We start from the raw sequence: 27,248 nt of genomic DNA on the forward strand, positions 1-27,248 counted from the left end.
CAAAAAATCACACTATATATGATTGTCCAAAGAATTCAAGCTTGCGTTTACTCTAGATTTTTAGACTAGTTCATAGGCAAAGTAGGAATAAATGAAAATCTCAAGTTACAACGTTGTCATCAGGATCACCATCAGCCAAGATAGATGTAGTACAAAACACTATGCTAGTATAACGTTTCTGGAGCACTATATCATTTCCAATCAGTAAAGATTATTTAATTAAAGGGATATTAATTAAATCACTATCCAATTTTATTAAATGCATACATATAAACTTGAGTTGGCAAATAAACAAATTTGAGTTGTATTCAAGCAGTGCTGAATTCCTCATTCTTAGCAAATAATCAAAAGTATTTTCCACAGTAGAACATTATTAAATGAAAGTAAAATATACGTTAAGAACTAGTATTGCTGTAAATATATATGTAACAGTAGAAACTAATCATGTGTATGCTTGTGTGTATTTCAGTATCCTGAGTAAGATACATATACCACATTAATTTTACCAGAGATTAAAGCTGATGAAACAAAATGTATCTTTACAAATGTATATACATCTGCAAATATCCATGCTATATACATGGAAGTTAAGAATTTTCATTGGCCATTTGTTCAGTTGCTTGAGCGTTATCTTCTGTGTCCTCTGATTTTACAAATTCCTTGATAAATTTCCAAAGGCCCCTTAAAATACACAAGAAATGAATACCATAGGTTAGGGAAAAATACATTAAGCATGAAAGAAAATTTCAAAGTAAGCATCTACTCTAGACACATTTACACAAAAACAGACAAGATGAGACTTTGTAATAATTTCCTTTTTTAAAACAGATGTTCTGAGGGAGTTTTGGCCTTGGATGTAACAGATTCTCTAAATAGATGTTTTCCCCTGTCGCATATAGTGTGGCATGGGAAGTAGTTGTACCATGAACATAATGATATACTTTAGTCCATTCACTCTCATTGCAAGGCCATGGGACGTGCTTCCCCAGTTTTGTATTTGTAACTCTATTCCATCTTTTTAAAAACACCCAACATGATATAAGGAACCACAAAATCTAGATCCATCTGTATGGCTCGCTTAGCACTCTATCCAATTCCTTTCTTCCATGGCTTTTTCTGCCCCATAAGCTGGAGAGTAGGGTGCTCTATGTTCTGGCCTCTCTTACAGCAGAGACTGGCCTTGGCCCACGGTGCTGGCCAATGAGATGTGGGTGGAAGCATCTGTAAAGAACTGTCCTTCCTGAATAAAATGGAAAGCCTCAAAACGAGAAGCTCTTTGCCATCTGTCATTCACCTTTCCCTTTCTTAATTCATGGAAAGCAGACCCAGTTAATGCCTGAAGACAGCCATATTGAGACTCTGAAGAGGCGGCAGCCACACTCAAAGGAAAGCAGGGAAGAAAGGTGAGGAGCCCTAGTTCCTTAATTATGTCATTAAGCCCAAGCGACCTACACCTGAAAGTCTTTTTCCTGTTGCTACAAATAAGTCTTTCCCTATTTAAATCATCAGATGGTTTTCCATTGCTCTTAATAATACCAAATTCTGAGATTCAAACTATAGTACCAACTCAAAGAAAAGTAACTGTGTGAAGTATAAGCTTATAATGTAAATAATAATAAATTTATACCAATATTATACATTTAGTTATAAACAAATGATATAAATCAGCCATTTACTTTTTAAACTAGAATTTTCAGAGCAATATTTGCATAGGCGTTTTCAAAGATTTAACATCACTAAAAACCATACGATTGGAGAAAATAAAGCCATGCCTTCCCACGTTCCTGATTCCTGCCCAGGTGAACTCACCCTCACCTCCAGCTTTATCCAATACATTCATTTATATATGACTAAATAAAGTGTGTACAGATTGAGGTCTAAATCTTAGACTGAGCGTTCCAAAGTACAGAAAAGGATGTAACATGTGTATTTAATGTAAGCATTCATGAGTATAAACCCTTCAAAGGTCTGTCTAGTCTAATCTAGTTTTGAATAACTGATCGTGAGAGCAGCATGATACAGCTCTAGTTGTTTTATCATGATGTCAATACTTACTCCTGCCCCTCTTCACTGATCTTTCCTATGATCTGCTTCACATGGTTTTCAGTAACCTACAAAGAATTACGATCAGTTGGTCATGCTTATTACACAGGACAAGCAGGCACTAGAGGAAATATTTTTATTGATAAACATTGATTCACACAAAAAAACTTACTTTTATTTTCTTCTTTAAAATCATATTTTCTGTTTCCAATTGTATAGCTTCATGCTGGAAGACAGGTTGTTTTAAATGCAATATACTTGGTTAAAAATATTTGTTAACTATTTTTCTCTATTTAACAAGATGATGTGAATGATGTTATAATTTCAAGAGTACTCAATAGCACACTACTTAAAAACAGATTAAGAAACAAAGCATAAAATGAAGGACAATTAATGAGAAGGAAAGACCCTGGTTCTCTGGATAACAAACTAGGAGAGGAGGAAATTGGTGTTTCAAAATATCAGAAAATGTTAGAGAAATTCCAGAAGTGAAGAGCTCTTCACTTTTCAGAACTAATGATAGAATTTGTTAAGGGGGCTGGAAAAATATAAAAATACAAATATCAATAAATCACACACATATCAGCAATAACTGATTATAAACTGTAAGGGGAATTTTTTAAATTATCAGTTAGAATAGTAATACCTCCCATAAACTCATAAGAACAAACATAACATAATTATCTTGCACTGTTATAAAAATAAACTAAATAAGTATAAAATAATCCCAAATAAGAGTAGTAATATTGTAAAGCTGTCACTGTCAATATAAATATCCAAATGCATTTATAAATTCATTGTAAGCACAATCAAAATACCAAAAGTATTATTATCAGAACTTCAAAAATTAGTCAATAGTGTTAATGAGAATATTCAGGTTAATTGTGAACAAAATAATGATGGGCAGAGGGTATAAAGACTTGCTCTTTCAGATATTAGATATGTTGAAGAGTATTAGCAAGTGTAACAGCTAGGCTGAATGGGGTATCATTAAGAACCAAGGCTGAGTTTTAATGCTAAGTCTACTGCTTGCTAACTGTGACCTCAATCAAGTTACTTAGCATATTTGTGCCTCATTTCTGTATTTCAAAAAGATGATTAATAATAGCAGCCACCTGTTAAGGTTGCTGCAAATTAAATTAAACTATATTATTTAATGTTGATAAAAGTATCTGATACATTGTAAATCCTCAATACATTCAGCTCTTTTTTTTCACCTGGTTGGAAATGGTCTATTTCAAATGTAGAACCAGATACCAATTACATGACAGAATAACAATAGCAACTCTATTGTATTTTCCAGTATTTGAATTAAGCAGCCAAATATAAATAAGAAGTAATTAAAGTAACATAAATTAGTGATATGGAATCTTCATAGGGAGTTTTCTATTTCTTAGATTTGATTTATCTAAAGAGGTTTTAATTATGAAAGAATAGTTTACATGATTCTGATATATCATGCTTCAATATTTAAATTTCGAACCCATTACTGTTTAAAAATGCAATTATAAATTGATGCTTGTTCTGAGAACATTTATTTTCTGAAAGAAATAAAGGAGATCAAACCCTAAACAAAAAACACAGAAGAAAATCTGCAGGGAGGGGCCAAGATGCCAACTAGAAGCAGCTGCTGTCAGCAGCTCCCACAGAGAGGAATGAAAATGGCAAGTGAATCCTACCCCTTCAGCTGAAGTATCCAGGTTCTCTCATTGGGACTGACTAGGTGGTTGGCACGACCCACAGAGAGCAAGAAAAAGCAGGGTGAAGAGGTGGCCCACCTGGGAGCAGCAAGGGGACCTTCCATTCCCAGACAAGGGAGGTGGTGAGTGATAGTGTTACCCTGCCCGGGGAACCATGCTTTTTCCACAGGTCTGTGCAACTTGCAGATCAGAAGATCCCTTCATGAGCCCACACCATCAGGGTCTTGGGTCCCAAGCAGGGACTTATGAACAGAATGTCTGCTGGCTCTGAAGATTCTAGTCAGTCTGGATAAGGGGGATTCCCCCTAGCACAGTGCACCTGCTCCACCAAGGAGCAGCCAGAGTGCTTCGTTAAGCACTCCTGACTGGGTGAGACCTCCCAACAGGGATTGCTAGACACCTTACACAAAAGCGTTTCTATTGTAATCAGGTTGGAGCCCCTCTGGGACAAAGCTCCCAGAGGAAGGAGTCAGCAGCAATCTTTGCTGTTCCACAGCCTCCACTTCTGACACCTCCAGGTGCTAGAGGGACCAAAGTGAATAGAGTCTGAAGTGGACCCCCAGCAAACTGCAGCAACCCTATGGAAGAGGGGCCTGTTAAAAAAGCAAACAAACAGAAAGCAACAATAACAACATCAACAAATGAGACCTCACCAAAACCCCATCCAAAGGTCAGTAGTCTCAAAGATCAAAGACAGATAAGTATATGAAGATGAGAAAGAATTAATGCAAAATTGCTCAAAACTCAAAAAACCAGAGTGCCTCTTCTCCTCCAAATGATCTCAACACCTCTTCAGCAAGGGCATAGAACTAGGCTGAGGCTGAGATGGATGAACTGACAGAAGTAGATTTCAGATGGTGGGTAATAACAAAATTCACTGAGCTAAAGGAGTATGTTCTAATCCAATGCAAAGAAACTAAGAACCATGATAAAACATTATAGGAGCTGTTATCCAGAATAACCAGTTTAGAGAGAAACATAAATGACCTGATGGAGTCAAAAAACACAACTCAAGAACTTCACAATGCAACACCAGTATCAATAGCCAAATAGACCAAGTAGAGGAAATAATCTCAGAGCTTGAAGAATATCTTGCTGAAAAAAGACAGGCAGACAAGAGTAAAGAAAAAAGAATGAAAGGAATTAAAAAACCCTCTGAGAACAATGGAATTATGTAAAAATACTGAAACTACCACTGAGTGGGGTACTTGAAAGAGATGGGGAGAATAAAACCAAGTTTGAAAACATACTTCAGTATTTCATCCAGGAGAACTTCCCCAACCTAGCAAGACAGGCCAAAATTCAAATACAGGAAATCCAGAGAACTGCAGTCAAATACTCCATGAGAAGATTAACCCCAATATACATAATCATCAGATTCTTCAAGGTTGAAATGAAGGAAAAAAATGTTAAGGATAGTCAGAGAAAAGTGCCAGGTCACCTACAAAGCAAAACCCATCAGACTAACAGCATGCCTCTCAGTGGAAACCTTACAAGCCAGAAGAAATTGAGGCTCAATACCTAACCACGTGGCACTTACTCTAAAATCAGTCACATAATTGGAAGTAAAACACTCCTCAGCAAATGCAAAAGAACTGAAATCATAACAAACAGTCTCCCAGACCACATGCAATCAAATTAGAACTCAAGATTAAGAAACTCACTCAAAACCACACAACTACATGGAAATTGATCAACCTGCTCCTGAATGACTTCTGGGTAAATAAAAAAATTGAGGCAGAAATCAAGAAGCTCTTTGAAACTAATAAGAACAGACAACATACCAGAATCTCTGGGATGCAACTAAAGCAGTGTTGAGAGGGAAATTTATAGCACTAATAGCCCACATCAGAAAGCTAGAAAGATCTCAAATCAATACATAACATCACAACTAAAAGAACTAGAAAACCAAGTGCAAACAAACCCCAAAGCAAGCAGAAGACAAATAACCAAGATCAGGGCAGAACCGAAGAAAATAGAGACACGAAAAACCCTTCAAAATATCAGTGAATCTAGGAGACAGTGTTTTGAAAAACTTAATAAAATAAATAGACCACTAGCTAGATTAACACAGAAGAAAAGAGAGAAGAATCAAATAGACAAAATAAAAAATGATAAAGGGAATATCACCACTGACCCCCCACAGAAATACAACCATCAGAGAATGCTAAAACACCTCTATGCAAATAAACCAGAAAATCTAAAGATTAAATGGATAAATTTCTGGACACATGCACCCTCCCAAGACTGAACCAGGAAGTAATGAGTTCTGAAATTGAAGCAGTAATAAATAGTTTACAAATTAAAAAAAAAAAAAGGGGGGGTGGAGCAAAATGGCCAAATAGGAAGAGCTCCAGTCTCCAGCTCCCAGTGTGAGCAATACAGAAGACAGGTGATTTCCGCATTTTCAACTGAGGTATTGGGTTCATCTCACTAGGGAGTGCCGGACAATCAGTGCTGGTCAGCTGCTGCAGCCTGACCGGTGAGAGCTGAAGCAGGGCCAGGCATCGCCTCACCTGGGAAGCGCAAGGGGGAAGGGAATCCCTTTTCCTAGCCAGGTGAACTGAGACATACAACACCCGGAAAATCGGGTAACTCCCAACCCAATACTGCGCTTTACTGAGGGTCTTACAAACGGGCACACCAGGAGATTATATCCCACACCTGGCCAGGAGGGTTCCAACCACAGAGCCTACCTCATTGCTAGCACAGCAGTCTGCGATCTAATGGGCAATGCAGCAGTGAGGCTGGGGGAGGGGCGCCCGCCATTGCTGAAGCTTAAGTAGGTAAAAAAAGCCACTAGGAAGCTCGAACTGGGTGGAGCTCATAGCAGCTCAAGGAGCCCTGCCTGTCTCTGTATACTCCACCTCTGTGGACAGGGCACAGCTAAACAACAACAACAACAAAAAAAAAAGCAGGAGAAACCTCTGCAGACGCAAACGACTCTGTCTGACAGCTTTGAAGAGAGCAGTGGATCTCCCAACACAGACGTTGAGATCTGAGAATGGAGAGACTGCCTACTCAAGTGGGTACCTGACCCCTGAGTAGCCTAACTGGGAGACATCCCCGACTAGGGGCAGACGGACACCCCACACCTCACACAGTGGAGTACACCCCTGAGAGGAAGCTTCCAAAGCAAGAATCAGACAGGTACGCTCGCTGTTCAGCAATATTCTATCTTCTGCAGCCTCTGCTGCTGATACCCAGGCAAACAGGGTCTGCAGTGGACCTTAAGCAATCGCCAGCAGACCTACAGCTGAGAGTCCTGACTGTTAGAAGGAAAACTAACAAACAGGAAGGACACCCACACCAAAACTCCATCAGTACGTCACCATCATCAAAGACCAGAGGCAGATAAAACCACAAAGATGGGGAAAAAGCAGGGCAGAAAAGCTGGAAATTCAAAAAATAAGAGCACATCTCCCCATCCAAAGGAACGCAGCTCATCACCAGCAATGGATCAAAGCTGGACGAAGAATGACTTTGACGAGATGAGAGAAGAAGGCTTCAGTCCATCAAACTTCTCAGAGCTAAAGGAGGAATTACGTACCCAGCGCAAAAAAACTAAAAATCTTGAAAAAAGAGTGGAAGAATTGACAACTAGAATAATTAATGCAGAGAAGGCCATAAATGAACTGACAGAGATGAAAACCATGACACAAGAAATATGTGACAGATGCACGAGCTTCAGTAACCGACGCAATCAACTGGAAGAAAGAGTATCAGCGATTGAGAATCAAATGAATGAAATGAAACGAGAAGAGAAATCTAAAGAAAAAAGAAGAAAAAGAAATGAACAAAGCCTGCAAGAAGTATGGGATTATGTAAAAAGACCAAATCTATGTCTGATTGGGGTGCCTGAAAGTGAGGGGGAAAATGGAAACAAGTTGGAAAACACTCTTCAGGATATCATCCAGGAGAACTTCCCCAACCTAGTAGGGCAGGCCAACATTCAAATTCAGGAAATACAGAGAACGCCACAAAGATACTCCTCGAGAAGAGCAACTCCAAGACACATAATTGCCAGATTCACCAAAGTTGAAATGAAGGAAAAAATCTTAAGGGCAGCCAGAGAGAAAGGTCAGGTTACCCACAAAGGGAAGCCCATCAGACTAACAGCAGATCTCTCGGCAGAAACTCTACAAGCCAGAAGAGAGTGGGGGCCAATACACAACATTCTTAAAGAAAAGAATTTTAAACCCAGAGTTTTGTATCCAGCCAAACTAAGTTTCATAAGTGAAGGAGAAATAAAATCCTTTATAGATAAGCAAATGCTTAGAGATTTTGTCACCACCAGACCTGCCATACAAGAGACCCTGAAGGAAGCACTAAACGTGGAAAGGAACAATCAGTACCAGCCATTGCAAAAACATGCCAAAATGTAAAGACCATCAAGGCTAGGAAGAAACTGCATCAACTAACGAGCAAAATAACCAGTTAATATCATAATGGCAGGATCAAGTTCACACATAACAATATTAGCCTTAAATGTAAATGGACTAAATGCTCCAATTAAAAGACACAGATTGGCAAACTGGATAAAGAGTCAAGACCCATCAGTTTGCTGTATTCAGGAGACCCATCTCACATGCAGAGACATACATAGGCTCAAAATAAAGGGATGGAGGAAGATCTACCAAGCAAATGGAGAACAAAAAAAAGCAGGGGTTGCAATCCTAGTCTCTGATAAAACAGACTTTAAACCATCAAAGATCAAAAGAGACGAAGAAGACCATTACATAATGGTAAAGGGATCAATTCAACAAGAAGAGCTAACTATCCTAAATATATATGCACCCAATACGGGAGCACCCAGATTCATAAAGCAAGTCCTTAGAGACTTATGAAGAGACTTAGACTCCCATACAATAATAATGGGAGACTTCAACACCCCACTGTCAACATTAGACAGATCAACGAGACAGAAAGTTAACAAGGATATCCAGGAATTGAACTCATCTCTGCAGCAAGCAGATCTAATAGTCATCTACAGAACTCTCCACCCCAAATCAACAGAATATACATTCTTCTCAGCACCACATCACACTTATTCCAAAATTGGCCACATAATTGGAAGTAAAGCACTCCTCAGCAAATGTACGAGAACAGAAATTATAACAAACTGTCTCTCAGACCACAGTGCAATCAAACTAGAACTCAGGACTAAGAAACTCAATCAAAACCGCTCAACTACATGGAAACTGAATAACCTGCTCCTGAATGACTACTGGGTACATAACGAAATGAATGCAGAAATAAAGATGTTCTTTGAAACCAATGAGAACAAAGATACAACATACCAGAATCTCTGGGACACATGTAAAGCAGTGTGTACAGGGAAATTTATAGCACTAAATGCCCACAAGAGAAAGCTGGAAAGATCTAAAATTGACACCGTAACATCACAATTAAAAGAACTAGAGAAACAAGAGCAAACACATTAAAAAGCTAGCAGAAGGCAAGAAATAACTAAGATCAGAGCAGAACTGAAGGAGAGAGAGACACAAAAAACCCTCCAAAAAATCAATGAATCCAGGAGCTGGTTTTTGAAAAGATCAACAAAATTGATAGACCGCTAGCAAGACTAATAAAGAAGAAAAGAGAGAAGAATCAAATAGACGCAATAAAAAATGATAAAGGGGATATCACCACCGACCCCACAGAAATACAAACTACCATCAGAGAATACTATAAACACCTCTACACAAATAAACTAGAAAACCTAGAAGAAATGGATAAATTCCTGGACACTTACACTCTCCCAAGACTAAACCAGGGAGAAGTTGAATCCCTGAATAGACCAAGAGCAGGCTCTGAAATTGAGGCAATAATTAATCGCCTACCAACCAAAAAAAGTCCAGGACCAGATGGATTCACAGCTGAATTCTACCAGAGGTACAAGGAGGAGCTGGTACCATTCCTTCTGAAACTATTCCAATCAATAGAAAAAGAGGGAATCCTCTATAACTCATTTTATGAGGCCAACATCGTCCTGATACCAAAGCGTGGCAGAGACACAACAAAAAAAGAGAATTTTAGACCAATATCCCTGATGAACATTGATGCAAAAATCCTCAATAAAATACTGGCAACCCGGATCCAGCAGCACATCAAAAAGCTTATCCACCATGATCAAGTGGGCTTCATCCCTGGGATGCAAGGCTGGTTCGACATATGCAAATCAATAAACATAATCCAGCATATAAACAGAACCAAAGACAAAAACCACATGATTATCTCAATAGATGCAGAAAAGGCCTTTGACAAAATTCAACAGCCCTTCATGCTAAAAACGCTCAATAAATTCGGTATTGATGGAACGTATCTCAAAATAATAAGAGCTGTTTATGACAAACCCACAGCCAATATCATACTAAATGGGCAAAAACTGGAAAAATTCCCTTTGAAAACTGGCACAAGACAGGGATGCCCTCTCTCACCACTCCTATTCAACATAGTGTTGGAAGTTCTGGCTAGTGCAATCAGGCAAGAGAAAGAAATAAAGGTATTCAGTTAGGAAAAGAAGAAGTCAAATTATCCCTGTTTGCAGATGCCATGATTGTATATTTAGAAAAGCCCATTGTCTCAGCCCAAAATCTCCTTAAGCTGATGAGAAACTTCGGCAAAGTCTCAGGATACAAAATTAATGTACAAAAATCTATTTATCTGGCAAATGTCTACTATTCACAATCTACAAGGAACTTAAACAAATTTACAAGAAAAAACAAACAACCCCATTAAAAAGTGGGTAAAGGACACGAACAGACACTTCTCAAAAGAAGACATACATGTGGCAAACAAGCATATAAAAAAAGCTCAACATCACTGATCATCAGAGAAATACAAATCAAAACCACAATGAGATACCATCTCACCCCAGTCAGAATGGCAATTATTAAAAAGTCAAGAAACAACAGATGCTGGCAAAGTTGTGGAGAAACAGGAATGCTTTTACACTGTTGGTAGGAATGTCAATTAATTCAATGATAGTGGAAGACAGTGTGGCAATTCCTCAAAGATTTAGAACTCAAAATACCATTTGACCCAGCAAACCCAAATCCCTTTTGTATATAGCCAAAGGAATATAAATCATTCTATTATAAAGATGCATGCACATATATGTTCATTGCAGAATGATTCACAATAGCAAAGACATGGAATGAACCCAAATGCCCACCAATGATAAACTAGATTTTTAAAATGTGGTACATATACACCATGGAATGCTATGCAGCCATAAAAAGGAATGAGAGCATGTCCTTTGCAGGGACATGGATGGAACTGGAAGCCATTATCCTCAGCTAACTAATGCAGGAACAGAAAACCAAACACCACATGTTCTCACTTATAAGTGGGAGCTGAACAATGAGAACACATGGACACAGGGAGGGGAACAACACACACTGGGGGCTGTCAGGGGGGTGAAAGCAGGTAAAACATCAGGAAAAATAGCTAATGCATGTTGGGCTTAATCCCTAGGTGATGGGATGATAGGTGCAACAAATCACCATGGCATACATTTACCTGTGTAACAAATCTGCACATCTGCACATGTATACCCTGTTACTTAAAATAGAAAAAAATAAATAAATGTAAAAACTTCACCTGTTAAAATAAGGCTAGAATCAGTACAATTATTTTATCCATTAATATTTCATTCTTATAACAGTGAACCATAGCATTGCCTCTATATTTAAATAATTTCTTCTAAAACAGGGGTCAACAAACTAATCCAGTCTGCACCTGTTTCTGTAAATAAAGTTTTGTTGGCACACAGCCATGTCCCCCCTCCAAAAAAAAAAAGAAAAAAGAAAAAAAGGAAAAAGAACATCTGAACATATCATTGTAAAACAGAAAGAGATAATTTTTTCATAAAAAAATGTTGGACCACCAACACCTTTCTATATGCTCTATAATTCTGCTAAAAAGAATAAAAGTAGTGCTGGAAAAATATGCTTACCTATAGAATCACAATAAAAAAAATCACGTATTTCTTACATACTCTATAACTGGAGGTTACATTGAGTTATATCCTGCACAATTTAAAATCATGTTTTTAAATGTTTTAACTTTTATGGATTTAGGGGTACGAGTGCAGTTGTATTACATGGATAGATATGTAATGGTGGGCTTTAGTATACCACCACCCAAATAGAGTACAGTGTACCCAGTAGATAGTATCTCATCCCTTACCCCCTTCCACACTCCCACATTCTGGAGTCTTCAATGGCTATTATGCCACTCTATATGTCCATGTTACTCAAAAAATTAGGTTTTGGCTATTAACAGAAATCAATAGAATTTTTATCACTTTCCCTTTTTCTTATTTTAGATAGATCTCTTAATTATTATGATTATTTGCTATAAACATTTTGAAATAAAAAGCATATTTGGACCAAATTTTATGATTTTGTTGCCCTATGACCAAATCACATTACTTCAAGTGTTTGCCGAGGTTTTTAGGCAAAAGAATAATGTAAATATTTAAATAAATAAGTTGCATACCTCTATGCTTTTAATCCTATTCTCAGTGATATCTGAAATTCCAGTATGAACCAAAGTTGTTTTAATTTCTTTTTCTAGAGCTTGTATCTCATCCCACTTACTGAGTATTTCACACCTCTTCTTTTCAACCTTCTCAATAAGAGTAAGTTGGTTCTCATCAATTATATGTTTCTCAGATGATTCTGGAAATATTTTTAAAAACAAAGTATTACTGTGTTTAATATCTCATTATTAATAGCATTATGTATTATTAATAATATTATGTATGCTATAGTATATATAACTATAAAATATAATTCAAACTCAAAGCATGTCAATAAAAATAATCTGAGCCAAGAATGAGGGTATTCCTCCTTTAATTCATTCCTCTAATCAGTACATATTTGTTGAACACATTTTTATGCAGACACTGGGTTAGGTAGAAAGGTTCAATGGTGAATTAGCCTTTTCCAGAGTGTGTGATTAAGCAGTGCAGACCAACAAGAAACAACAAGAGAGTGATGGTGGCAGAGTAGAAGGTGCAATTATGGTAAGACAAAGGCAAGAACATCAGACACAGCATGAGGAAGGCTCAAGGATGACTTTGCCAGAGAAGTGTGATTAGGTTGAAACACAAAGGATAAAGAGAAGTTAGACAAACAGAAGAGTTTTGGGAGGGAGCAGAAGACAGAATTTAGACATTGAGGGACAATGCTAGGAGGGAAACGGGGGGCAGATCTGAGAAGACTTGTGACCTATGTTAAGAAATCAGTCAAAGCTGTTGAGAGCTTTTAATATGGGAAGAGACACAATCAGATAATGATCACTGTCTCCAGTGAAATTGTGCCCTGAAAGTGGATCAGACAGCACAAGACTAGACTCAGAGAGACCTGTTGGGAAGCTATGGCAATCATTGACACAGGTTGATTGGGTCAGGACATGTATTAGTCTGTTTCACGCCACTAATAAAGACATATGGGAGACTGGGCAATGTACAAACAAAAGAGGTTTAATTGGACTTACAGTTCCACGTGGCTGGGGAAGCCTCACAATCACAGCAGAAGGCAAGGGGGAGGAAGTTCCCTCTTACATGGATGGCAGCAGCCGATGACAGAATGAGGAAGATGCAAAAGGGGAAACCCCTAATAAAACCATCAGATCTCATGAAACTTATTCACTAGCATGAGATCAGTATGGGGAAACTGTCCCCATGATTCAATAATCTCCCACCAGGTCCCTCCCACAACACATAGGAATTATGGGAGCTACAATTCAAGATGAGATTTGGGTGGGGACACAGAGCCAAAGCATATCAGAATAGCACTCCCAACATGAAGAGAAGTGAAAAAAATAAAAACAATAAACTATTTAGGAAATAGAAAAAGAAAATAGACCTTAGTAATTGACTAGATCTGGCAATGTAGAGAAGAAGGCAATGTCAAAAATAAGCCCTAGGTTTTAGCTCAGTTGTAGCTAGAAAGAAAACAATGAGTTCGATGAAGCATGGAGGAAAGAACGAGCTTGGTTTCAGTCCCAACTTGGCCACTTATTTCAAGCTATGTTGGAAGAGGTTGAGGGGTAGGAGAGTGAAAGTTGCCTGGCACATATTTTATGACTTTCATCTCCATGTATTTGGTGATACCATCGATTGAAATAGTCAGGGAGATGCCCATTTAGAGAAGGAGATGATGAGTTTAATCTCGGACATGTTGAAATACCTATGGGACACTCAAGAGGCCGTGTCTAACAGGCACTTGGATATACAGATCTCAAGCAAAAAAAGAAAGGTTTTTACCAGGTAAAATAGATTTGGAATTTAAAAGAAAACTCTTCCAAAGAGATGCTGGACTCCAAAGAATATCAACATTTAAGGAGTACAGAAAGGAAATGGAGACATCAAGTGATCCACTGCTAAGGCCAATTTGTCGTCAATCAGCACAGTTATATACTAATTAGAGTGGTGAGACTTCATTTTTTGAGAAAAAAACAATTACTACTTTTCAATGGGAACAAAACAGTTAGAAATATTAATTACCCTTCCTCGTAGATAGTAAACAAGAAGGAAGCCACTGCCATCATTCTACTTTGCCAAATTTGGAAGAAGGAGAAACTTTGACATTAAATTTTGAAATTTGGGGGAATTAAGTAGACACATGATGAGCTAGCTGAGGGGATAGAAATGGTCATAGTTAAGCTTCTACACAAACTGAAAGAAACTACAAAATAAAGTATGTGTTCTCCACCTTCACCTAAGCTGAAGGTTTCAGCCCAAAACCATCAGCTGAATTCAAAGAGGCAAAAAGGAGTGTCAAGTCAAGGGAGTGACCTCCGTCCTCACCTCTTTTCTACCCTCAAGACATAACTATAGGGAAAGACTGAGGTATGAAAATGGGGACATTCCACAGCAAATGTGTGTGATTGGAGGAACAGGCTCCTGCGATAGAACACTTTGGGAAAAGAATAAAGCAGGAAGAACCAGGGACACCAGGTTTGTTCCATCACAATGAAAGAGTGATGGGAACAGTGGACTAGGATCAAACATGAAGAAAGGTTACTAGAGTTCTAGAAAGTTAGTCACTCCATCTTATTTTTATTAATCTTTGCCCTTTTTTTTTTAATCAACGGCTAGCAGTAAAGCCCTTAAGTTTCTGCCTTTTTGTTTTGTTTTTAAATCGTGGGCCTGTTTTAAGAGAAAGCAAGGAAACAGAAAACACCAAGCCTGGGTCCTATTTCACATCTGTGAGAGGAACCCTACAAAGAACAAACAACATGGTGGAAGAAGGAGCGAAGCAGGTGACCTCTGAGCCCTGAGAAGGGAGGGAAGGAGAAGCAGAGTCAGCCTGGGACAGAGAACAGGCAGGACCAGGGGATGTAAATTAGGTGACAAGAAACCTGTGCAAAGACATCCAGCAGGGTTAACAGCACCCGTGCTACTCATAGGTAGAAAAGAGGAAACAGGCAGAAGGGGGGAAAAGGTGGTAAAAGCACTCTGACAAGGATCTTTGAGGCCAAGCTCTACTAAGAACTTAAAACAGGATAGGCCTGTGAGCATATCCTACCAGACGCTGAGAAAAAGTATCTAAAAACAGAGTATGAGTGAGTGTTTAACAAACTCAGGGGGAAAACGGCATTTCATTTAACAGTTGGGAAACAGACAAGGTTAATGAGCAAGATACTTAAACTTATTTTTATCATGTAATTGCTTTCTAAATTGTATACATTCAAAATAATTTTATTATCTATTTCATAAAATGTTAATATCTATTTCATAAAATATTCATAAAATGTAATAATTTCCCATGAAATGCATATTCTTCCTCACAAGTAATAATAAAAAGATGAAGAACAAACAGGCAGTGACCACCACGTGCCAGGCCCTGTGATCTTGGGCGATGTGGGTGAACACGTTGAATTCTCACAGCAAAACTCAGAGGGAGCATCAGCATCTCCCGTGTTGACAGACAGGCAGCCAAGGCTGCGGCAGCTGAAATAATGAAGGTCACAGCAAAGCACCCATCAAGAGGACATCACACAGACACCTGCCTGATCGTTCCTTCGCAGACCGCAGCAATGCCAGCTCCATCTCCAGTTCACTTCTGAGTCTACAATGTGTGGATGAACAATAGGGAAATATTAGATCCTCATTATATCTTTTTTCTTTTGTCTATGTTACACCACAAGTCTCTTATAGTTGAGAAATTAAAATAGACCTGCTTACTTTCTAATACAACAGATACTCTGAAGATATTTATTAAATGACAGCCTAAATCAGTCAAGTTAAACAAACAAAATAATACTTTCTTACCAAGATTGCATAAGCTTTTAAAGAGTTAGTTAATTTAAAATAAATGATTTCCTATAGAGTTTATTGATATTTTTTGTTAATGGAATTGCTAAGAAGTAAGAACGCAAAAAAAAATTTAAAAAAACTAGTGGCTCAAGCCTGTAATCCCAGCACTTTGGGAGGCCGAGAGGGGCGGATCACGAGGTCAGGAGATCGAGACCATCCTGGCTAACACGGTGAAACCCCATCTCTACTAAAAATACAAAAAACTAGCCGGGCGAGGTGGCGGGCGCCTGTAGTCCCAGCTACTCCGGAGGCTGAGGCAGGAGAATGGCGTGAACCCGGGAGGCGGAGTTTGCAGTGAGCTGAGATCCGGCCACTGCACTCCAGCCTGGGCGACAGAGCAAGACTCCGTCTCAAAAAAAAAAAAAAAAAAAAAAAAATTTAAAAAAACTAAAAAAAAAAAAAGTAGCATTTTACACTGAAAGTCAAACAACATGTCAAGGGCTATGGAAAGACCTTGCTGATGCTGAAATACACTGCATATTTCCTGTGTATTTTTATTCTGTGCAAAAGATACAATTTACAAATTTCACTATGTTTGAATTAAAAATAAAATACAAGAGGCTGGGCATGGTGGCCCACGCCTGTAATCCCAGCAGTTTGAGAAGCCAAGGCAGGCAGATCACGAGGTGGGGAGATTGAGACTATCCTGGCTAACATGGTGAAACCCCGTCTCCACTAAAAGTACAAAAAATTAGCTGGGTGTGGTAGCGAGGGCCTGTAGTCCCAGCTGCTTGGGAGGCTGAGGCAGGAGAATGGTGTGAACCCGGGAGGTGGAGGTTGCAGTGAGCCGAGATTGTGCCACTGCACTCCAGCCTGGGTGATAGAGCGAGACTCCATCTCAAAAAAGAAAAGAAAAGGGGAAAAACCTCTTTGTTTCCTCTGCTTGGTTCAGAGTGACCTACATCAACTATCTTATGTTTTATAGATTCAAAGAGAAAACAAAAAGGAGTCTAGCAGGTATTACATATATTGAGGACAACACTGTGATTCAATTTAAAACATCAACATGCAAATAATTTAATGTCAAATGTCTACAAAGGGCCTAACAGTTTAAGATTTTTACACATATTAGTTCATTTCATCACAGATTAAGAGAGAAATAGGGTGGTTATTATGACCCTCAATTTTAAGAAACTGGAGCCAGGCATAGTGACTCATGCCTGTAATCCCAGTACTTTGAAGGACCAAAGCAGGTGGATCACTTGAGTCTAGGAATTGGAGACCAGCTTGGGCAACATGGTGAAACTCCATCTCTACTTAAAAAAAAATACAAAATTAGTCAGGTGTGGTGCCTGTGGTCCCAGCTACTTGGGAGGCAGAAGTGGGAGGATCCCTTGAGCCTGAGAGGTTGGAGCTGCAGTGAACCATGATCACGCCACTACACTCCAGCCTGGGCAACAGAGCAAGACCCTGTCGCAAAGAAAAAAAAATTAAGAAACGGGGGATTCAATGGATTAATAACAATGATGAAAGTCTTTTCAATATGTATAGTAAGAAAGTTTCATTTCCAGAAAATTTTTACATATTATAGTTTTAACTATCACTTAGGTTTGTGTTCTATTGCTTTGTTTTTCTTCTTCAGGGACTTTAATTATACATGAATTGGACATTCTTTGCTTATGTCTATTTCACCTACTTTTTCTGACTCTTTTAATTTCTGTATCTCATTTACATTCTTTTAAATATTTTTCCACTTTTTCCCAATGCCCTTTATTATATTTTCATTTGAAACTACTCTTCCTTGGGTATTTCAGAATTTAGTCTTGACCTATGTTATAATTCTGACTTTTTCAACTATTTTTCCCTCAGTTTTTATCTTGTTTTATTTCTTCTTTATTGTTGTTGATTTCTCTCCTTAGTTTTTAAATTTGTGACTCAAGATTGTTTTCATATGGTGAAATGCTCTTTCGGGAACATCTAATTTAGCTTGGAGTGCTGTGCTACAGTTTTCTTCTCGTTCAACTTTATTATTATTATTCCTTGGTAAGGCAGGGACTTTCATCAGGTAAATCATTTGGATTCTCATTTTCTTTTCTTTTCTCATAGTAGTTTGTATAGACGAAGATTGTTTACACCTCTGCATTTTTGCAGGCTGGACTAGTGATTTGGAGTAGTATGTGAGATTGCTAATTCAAATGGATACTTTTCTGTCAGTGTAGCAAATTATGCTATTTTATTAGTGATTTCATTGTTGTTGCTGGTTTTTGTTTTGTTGTTGTTGTTGTTGTTGTTGTTTTGGTGTTGTTTTGATTTTCTTTGATAGTCCTGGATACGTCGCTTGTTTAGAGGGGAAAAGGACCGTATGTGGAAGGGTTGTGTGAACCTTGATTTTCCTCTTTTTATGGGTTTTTACATTTTCCTGTCTTGCTCCCTTTTGCCTTCATTGGACATTCCTAAAGGATGCTGCTCCCTTTCCTTTAACTCCCTTCTCACATGTATTATTACCATTTCAAAGTTGTATTCTCACTTCTACCCTCTTCCAAGTAACCCCACCCCACCCCACCACACCCCTGCCATCATAGTCAACGCTGCCATCAGCCCAGCAGTACAGCTGTGTGGTTTTCTCACTTACATGGATTCTCTCCCTGGAAGTGGTTTTAGAACAATTTTAGACCTCCTTCTAGCTCCACTGTTCTCTCTTCCATGAACTTTTCCCAAAACCTCACTTGCTCTCACAAAGCTTTGCAGCAGGAACATGGAAACTGGTTCACTGCCACTGAATGTTTTCTTTTCTATTTTCAGTCATTTTTAAACTTTGGATGCATTTGCAATGAATTAAGTTTTTTTTTTTTTTTTTTTTTTTCTTTTTTGCCTTGGCGTTCACATTGAACAGAAGTTTAATTTTTTCACTCCAGAAGCAGGGCTCAGTCACCATTGCTTGACACAGTTTTTTTGCTTCTCCTCCTTCCAGTGCCTCAAAATGGTCAGTCCAGATATCTGCCTTAAACAACCACCTCCCAGTGATCACCCACTATGGGACAGCTAAATACAACCTACTTTCCTCAACCCACTGACCCCCACGCCCTGCATGGGCCATGAGAATATGCTGCAGTGACCCAGAAACCACTCTCCATCATAGTGTGTGTGACCCCACAGACCTCATGCCTTCTTGCTCTAAACCCACTGATCAGAATTCCCCACGGAAAACCTGCTAGGGTCACACTCTAGACCCGAACAAAAGCCTTGGTCCATCGGTCTTCACTCTCTCTCTTGCTCCCCTACCTGCTGATGGAGCAAGTGTGTTTCAGGCAGCTCCCTACTTCCTACCACCCCTGAGAGGCATGCTGCCCTCTTTTCTCTGGGATCTGTAAGTAACAATCTGCTATTTAATGTGCTTTGTTCTGTGGCCTTCTCTGTGCCTCACCTGATGGACACACTTGAACGTCACCTTTTACCAGCCAGGGATCTCCTAAAGACTGGTTATCTTGGTAGGAATAACCTGGATACACACCAGACAACGGCCACGAGGGCTTCTGCCAGTGTAGTTGAGTTTCTTGTGAGAGGAATATCTGGTCATAGGTCAGACACTTGGGCATTAAGCCTGAAGGCTAGGATGAAGACACATCCCATGAAGAGTACCCTGAGAACATCCTCCACGAGCCCCCGAAGCCCCATCAGGGGAGGGCTAGAGTTCATAGCCACCCTTGTGAGAGAGACCGCAAGACCAAATTGGAGGCCAGGTGTGGTAGCTCATGCCTGTAATCCCAGCACTTTGGGAGGCTGAGATGGGTGGATCACTTGAGGTCAGGAGTTCAAGACCAGATTGGCCAACATGGTGAAACCCTGACTCAGCTAAAAATACAAAAATTAGCTGGGTGTGGTGGTACACACCTTTAATCCCAGCTACTTGGGAGGCTTGAACCCGGGAGATGGAAGTTGCAATGAACTGAGATCACCCTACTGCATTCCAGCCTGGGCAACAGAGCAAGGCTCCATTAAAAAAATAAATAAATTGGAGCAACAAATACAACAGTTCTCTGTCTTCTAGTTACACTATAAGGCAAATTTTGTTGTTTGGTTTTGTTTCTTGTTTTGTGCTCTTGAAGATATTTTGGATGTTGTGAGTTTCCTTTAATCCTTTTCAAATCATACAAACAGTGTGCCCTATCCAGTTGTGATTTGACTCTGGAGAATGACACAGAGAGGTTATATTAGAAGAGTTTTGTAAGTTAAAAAACAATAAGGGCATTCATATAAGGTGTCTTAGATCGACAGCCCTCTCACCTATCAGTCAGTCTTCAGGGGACCACCAAAAAAGACAGGAGATTCCTTCAGAAACCTGCCCAAACTGCCCCCATGGACACACCATACTTAGCAGAATGTCTTAGTCACATAGGTGATGGCCTGTAGAAGTGGCCAGATGACAGGCATGATATTAGCAAAAGTAGCATGTTTTCAGCAAAGCAGAAATCAATGTAACTATAGGCTTGTCACATCAGTTTCAGATCTTGTTACAGGAGAATCTAAACATAGATCAGATCAGTCACTCATGCCTCACCTATCATTCTGCTCCAGGGCTGCTTTTGTGGCTCTCACAAGCGTCCTCAGCTCTTCCCTGGCAAGATCCATGTCTGCTGTCTTCACTGGCCTCTGCCCCAGCGCCTTGAGTTGAGCCAGAAGAGCCTAGGCAGGACCAGGCACAAGAGGTGAGACAAGCACACAGGGAGGGCGGGAGGACTCCCTTTTTTATTTGTCATTAATGCGTTTTCAAGGTGCCCTGGGTTAACATATACATTCTAGTTAAAACAGGTAAATTGGGAGGATTTAAGGGAGGGAGGGCTGTTGGAGGAGGAATGGCCAATCAGTGAAGTTTCTGTTAAAATACTTTTTTCAGTATGTTAAGAGTTTATTTTTCTAAGAAATAGAAAGATGGTAGGGAATTTCCCTGTTGGCCTGTGTCGGGGGAAGGACATGCTGGATAAAGCCCTGGAGGCACATTGTTAGTGGCACTGCAATCGTTTCTTCTACTTGAATGAGAAGTCATGTGAATGCGCTTGCCATCTGCAGATGTAAAGCAGTGCTGTGCTCAAATGAGGAGCAACAGAGATCTCTGCCTCTTAGGGGAAGCGCTGTCAGGGTTACAGACACAGAAAGAGGCATCCAGGGCCCTGCTGGCCTGGGAATTTCTTCATGCTCACGTTTGACCGAGATAGGGAGGTATGCCACTTTTTGACTCAATCTCAAAACGTAAGGAACAAGGTAGATTCCCCACTGGAGCCGTTGCTCATTCTTATAAAGACAAAGGCTGCTTCTGCGTTATGAAAAGGCTCAGCACAAAGAAAATGGTGCTCACATCTTATTTTAAATGAAGAAGCAAACTAGAACTGATCTTCTTGCAATGCTGTGATTGTTTGCTCATATACAAAAGAAGCAACTATCTTTCCTAATTTATGAAGTAAAATTAATCTTTAAAGTGTATTGAATTCAAAATACCAAAGTTATCTTGGCTACAGTGTTAGATGTCCTTAGGTTTTATAGGTGATTTAGTTATTCCGGCAGTATATTTTCTTATTTGACCAATCACATGTTTAACCCAACCCTAGAGGGAACACCTGGCACACCGTCACCCGTTAAACGAAGAAATCATGGCGTTTGAGTCAGCTTACAGCACACTAGCCATCACAACACATTCTCAGTGTTTTCGCCAGCTGGAAACTACTGGCAGAGAACCATTTATATTTCCAATTTATACATAGTTATGTTGCTCGTTTGGCAGTATAAACAATGTTATGCCAATCTAAAGGAAATTTATTTATCAATAATGTTATTAAGGCAGTATAAAGCTTATCTATAATAAAAAATATCAGCTATTCTAAATTATGGGGCACACATGGGGCTTCTTGGATTCAGAAAGTTTTCCACTGCTCATGAAATACGAAGCTAGGAATAGGCAGGCTCTATTCAGGCTTTTCGCGATCGATCATCACCTCGTACTGTGCTGCGGGCTGGGACTCCAGGAGCGTCGCCATGTAGAGTTCATATTCATCCTGTACAGAAACAAACACAAAGGCCACTGGCCGTGCATGAGGAGGCCACAGGAACAGCTGTTTCATGTGTATCAATCACACGGAAGTCAAGAATGTTCATTTAGATCATTTCAGAAAAACATAAAATGTTCCTACAATGCATTAAACGGTATACATGCTCACATTGATAAAATCACACCATCTTTGAAGCATATTTGAGCATTAAGTATTGATTACCTCAGAATATCATAAAATGCCATGGGATAAAATATAAAATATTGATCACTTCAGAATGTCATAAAACACTTTGACACAAATACAACAAATTATCTCCTGCCATGCAGAAGCTCTGTGGACTCAGGTCCTACTGGCCTGCCAGGATGAGCCTCCCAGTGATGAGGCATCGCTGGAAAACAGGCCATCAGGTCTCCACTGTTAGGCACTCCTTGTCATTAGGGAAATTAAAGATCGCATGGTCTTTAAGCAACATAATCTCAACTCAGGTTCCATATGAAGGACATTGTCTCTTTTTTTTTTTTTTTTTTTTTTTTGCAACCTCTGCCTCCGAGTTCAAGCGATTCTCCTGCCTCAGCCTCTGAGTAGCTGGGATTACAGGCACGTGCCACCATGCCCAGCTAATTTTTGTATTTTTAGTAGAGATGGGGTTTCACCATGTTGGCCAGGCTGGTCTTGAACTCCTGACCTCAAGTGATCTGCCTGCATCAGTCTCTGAAAGTGCTGGGGTTACAGGCATAAGCCACAGCACCCAAAAATCACTTTCATCATGAAATTACAACAAATCTGTAATTCCATAAGGATTCATATAAAATTACACATATAATGTTACATTAATTATTCATTTATTTGAATGATAATTAAGTTACGTACAATTTATAAAAGGTTATGTATAATTAGGAAGCTTTAGTGGGAAAATGTGGGCTTAAGGAATGAACTGACTGGGTGTTGATTCCACATGGCCCCTTTATAATTTACGTCCCTGCAGGCAGATAACCTCCAGTCTCTGTGAGTGATGGTCCCTGTCTGTAGAAGGGGGCCCTGTGATCCCTGGCAGAATTTCAGTGAGGCTTGAGATCATTCATGTACACAGAACCTCATGCAAGTTTCTCAACTGTTATGCTGAAGATGGATGTTTCTTACCTTAACTTTTTTCAAGAGATCACCAAATATCAAAGAACTGTTACAAATATCTTCAAAGACTTTTCCAAAGACGTGCAGTCTGTTGAACTGCTGAGGGCTGCAGGTGCAAATTTTCTGGAGCTCCTGGAGGAAAAACAGAGTCAGCCCCTTTCAGAGTGGCTTCATTTTTCTTCCAGAACCGAATTTCTCAGGAGCCAGGGAGGACACAGCTGTCATCACCCTGGCGAGTGGGCGGGTGGCACAAGGGGCCGGTCCCGGGGGTTCTGATCCCTCCCACCATTTGCTGAGTTTCTTTGTCTCCCTGGTTACACAAGATTCGGGATTTTGAAAAAAATATTTTCTTCTTTATTGACTCCCTTGCTCCCGGTACTCAAGGATTCACTCTCCGCCTCCGCGGTCCCCCAAGGCCCTTTCTCTCTTCCAACCCCAAGGCCTGGCTGCTTCCTAGGGGCCTGCTATTTTCTTCTCTTTCGTGCACCGTCCCCGTTTGGAGATGATGCCTCCAGTCAGCTGTTCTCCTCTGAGTTGGCAGCCCACCGTAGATCTTCCCCTCACACCAGCACTTTCTGTACACACGTGCTGCCTGGGCATACCTCAGGGCGTGACAGTCCCCATCAGCTCTCCCTCTGCCCTCACCGTTCTTCCAGCGTCAGGCAGGCCAGCCCTCTCTCAGACCCCTCTGCTGACCTACAAACATCTGATTTACTGTTGCAGCCACATGGCCTCCAATGTGTCTGCGATGGGCCTCCCCCAGCTGACCAGTTCCCGGAAGGCGCCCTCCTTCATTTCACCCAAACTGTCCCCACTGAAAGTGCTAAAGCTCTCCGCACCTGGTACAGTACTGCATTCTGCCTGGACGTATCAGGGAAGCCTCAGAGGACGAACCTCAATTCACAGTCGTGGCTGTCTCTGACCCAGAGCACTGACCCGAGAGCACTGCACGGAGAGCACTGACCCGAGAGCACTGCGCAGAGAGCACTGACCCGAGAGCACTGCGCGGAGAGCACTGACCCGAGAGCACTGCACCAAGTGCACTGACCCGAGAGCACCGCACAGAGAGCACTGCGCCAAGAGCACTGCACCGCGAGGTCTGCACCGAGAACACTGCCCCGAGAGCTTTGCCCCGAGAGCTTTGCCCCGAGAGCTCTTTCCGGAGAGCACCGCAGGGCCGCCCTCCTCACCCGCTGCAGCTTTCTTTCGTGGCCCGCGGCCACCTTGCTCCCAGCGAAGTCATTCTTCAGGAGATCTTGCTTGACGAGCACTTCTTTCTGGAAACGCAGGAACATCCTGTACCTGTCTGCGTTGGTGGCCCCCGCCAGGTAGGAGCTGACATAGTGGTGCCGGTCCCTGGCGCCTCTGGGCCCGGCTTCCTGGTACCGCAGCACCTTCACGTCGGGCAGCTGGAGTTCTTCCCTCCTGCGCCATCCAGGAGGGCCCCGTCCGGGAGGGCCTCCTTTCTTTTCTTCCCTCCCCTCTCGGAGAGCCTCCACTGGAAAGAGATCCTCCTCTGAAGTGTGGGAAAGAGAGGCCTGGGGGTTCAGGTACTTGAACAGCGGGGTGTTCTGGGCCTCACTGGGGACCAGCGCCGTATGGATGGTGAAGTGGGCCAGGGCCTCCTTCATCCTCACCACCTTCCCTGGGGGCAGCTCTCCCACCTCAGAGGAACGCTCTCTCTTGGGCCGGTGGGCATTGGGCCAGTGCTCTAAGACTGTCTCAGGAGGCTGGTAGAGCTTGTTGGGGTTCAGGTGTCCAGAGACGTAGAGGTTGACGTCCTCCCGGTGGTCTTTCTGAAGCCGGTTCAGAAGTGTCTTCAGATTACACAGGGTCTTCACGCCTGGCGTCTCGCAGTGCTTCCACTTCAGGTACACTGGTCAGAAAAGAAAAGGAGACGCTTAGGGATCGCTCTTAGTTCCACAGTAAGTCAGCTGGTGCTCTGGCTGAGGGGCGTAGCCCCTGACCAAAAGAGGGTATACAGAGAAACAGACGAACAGAATATATGACCCGGCCCTTAAAAGTCAGAGACACCCGTGGTGGATCTAGTGTGTTGCTGCAGATGAGAAGCAGGCAGGCCCCCAGGATGTGCAAGCCAGCCCCAGAGCTCTGGGCCCTCAAAGCCAATCAGAAAAAGACAGAATATCTGAATTTGGCAGAGTATTTCTTACAATATTAGCAAAGGCTCTGAAAGAAAAGTGTACAATCTTAATTATAATTCTTAATGATGATGCTTAAAGATGTCTTCTTTAATGTATTTCACATACAGGGGAACACAGAAAGGGTTTTGGTTAAAACCCTCAGTTAATGCTAAAATGTCTCAGGAGTCCCTGACTAAACCCCTCAGTGACCAGTGGCTCGCTCACCCCTTCCTGCACCATGCCCACAGAGCCAACCCCTAGGGCTGTTGAACTGCAGTTGCCTCCTCTGCAACATTAGAATCATCATCTCAAACAAAATGGTTGGTTGACACGCAGATGGAATTACTTTTGGCAAAGAGGCACATGGCCTAGAAGAGATACTCCGTAAATTCTACCCATTTTAGCTGCAGGTCTAGAGTGTAGGCAACACGTTACTGAACACTACAGATAGAACAGGAGGAGCCCAGATTTGCCCCCTTTATTTGCTGTTTTCTAACCTAAGAAGAATTTCTTTCTGTGACGTTGTGTACTGCGATGCCCAAAGGGCAGCAGGCCCATCCATACCCTCCTCAGAGAAATTTCCTCCGTCCATTGCGAAGAAAACCATCCTTCCTGGAGTCCACCGAGGTGGCTGAATACTGGAGGCAATACTTTCAGCAGAGGGCTGCTAGAGAATCGCCCCTGTTGATCAGCTTAGTCCTTCAGAGCAACCACTTAAATGATTAACAGAACAAATTCTCCAAGACAGCGATCATTGCAATTCATCAAAGGCATGAACGCTTAAAGCTCTAAAAGGCACCTTGTACCAGCTCTATGGAAGATGGAATAAGGAGGCAACTTCATTGCTGTTGTGTTATCCTTCGTTTATTTTACTTCCAAGAAGGATTTGAAGCCACCAGCAAGTCAATCGACACAATCATTTTCCCACTTCAAATGCTTTTCCTTTTGATTGTAGTAAGATCTGCTCCAGCCAGAAGTGGAAACTTCTGTCTGCCATGTTCTTGTAATATATGCCATGAATCCCCGTCGTGGCAATAAGTATTTTATTTTCCTATCTGAAAACATTGTGTGTGTGTGTGTGTGTGTGTGTGTGTGTGTGTATCCTGCCGTCTCTGCCTGAGAGAGTAAACAAACAATAAATGAAAGTTTTAAGAATTTATTGGAAAATATGACTCTTTTACAAATGATCTGAAAACAAATTCGCTGTCAGTAAAACCAAACCAACTTTTGAATGTGTATTGAATAGGATAGGTCTTTAGACTACATTTGGATTAATATATATTGCCAAAATGTAGTATTAAACATTTTTAAACAGAGGTTTGAATAGTAATAGGTTGAATAGTAATAGGTCTTTAGACTACATTTGGATTAATACATATTGCCAAAATGTAGTATTAAACATTTTTAAACAGAGGTTTTTTATTTGTTTGTTTCTTTGGAAATGTATCCTTCCCCCTGCCCGCCACTGACCCCAGAACAGGACAATAGGTCTTTAATGTCAAAATTATTACAAATCAGGCTGGGTGCGGTGACTCACGCCTGTAATCCCAGCACTTTGGGAGGCTGAGGCGGGTGGATCACTTGAAATCAGGAGTTCGAGACCAGCCTGGCCAACCTCGCGAAACCTTGTCTCTACTAAAAATACAAAAATCAGGCATGGTGGCGGTGCCTGTAATCGCAGCTACTCGGAGGCTGAGGCACCAAAATCGCTTCAGAAGCCCACCCCTCCACAAATGAACATTAAGCAAATCTCACAAGCCAGCAAGAGCCGCTCCAGGCCACTTACATTCAGGCTCCAGCTCCTCCGCCATGACTTCCTTCCCTTCAGCTGCCTGGGCTGGGCTGTTGCCGTGGAAACCACAAACATTCTAAGCCCTCCCTAGTTTCCCTCACTGCTGAGCAACCAGGCACAGCC

The 27,248-nt window shown here is 41.0% G+C and overlaps 1 protein-coding gene across 1 annotated transcript; it reads right to left on the minus strand.

Annotated features, from left to right (window-relative positions):
• Window positions 1–233: 233 nt before the first annotated feature.
• C5H6orf118 (chromosome 5 C6orf118 homolog) lies at window positions 234–27,173 on the minus strand. The gene is made up of 10 exons (XM_023223635.2): window positions 27,120–27,173; window positions 24,383–25,068; window positions 23,202–23,324; window positions 22,005–22,064; window positions 20,576–20,700; window positions 15,771–15,829; window positions 12,249–12,430; window positions 2,216–2,269; window positions 2,056–2,111; window positions 234–681 (listed from the first exon to the last, which is right to left on the minus strand). The coding sequence occupies exons 1-10, from the start codon at window positions 27,142–27,144 to the stop codon at window positions 588–590; spliced, it is 1,464 nt and encodes a 487-aa protein (XP_023079403.2). The 5' UTR covers window positions 27,145–27,173; the 3' UTR covers window positions 234–587.
• Between the last annotated feature and the right edge of the window lie 75 nt (window positions 27,174–27,248).

Source organism: Piliocolobus tephrosceles, chromosome 5, assembly GCF_002776525.5.
Source record: "Piliocolobus tephrosceles isolate RC106 chromosome 5, ASM277652v3, whole genome shotgun sequence".
Classification (NCBI taxonomy): Eukaryota; Metazoa; Chordata; class Mammalia; order Primates; family Cercopithecidae; genus Piliocolobus; species Piliocolobus tephrosceles.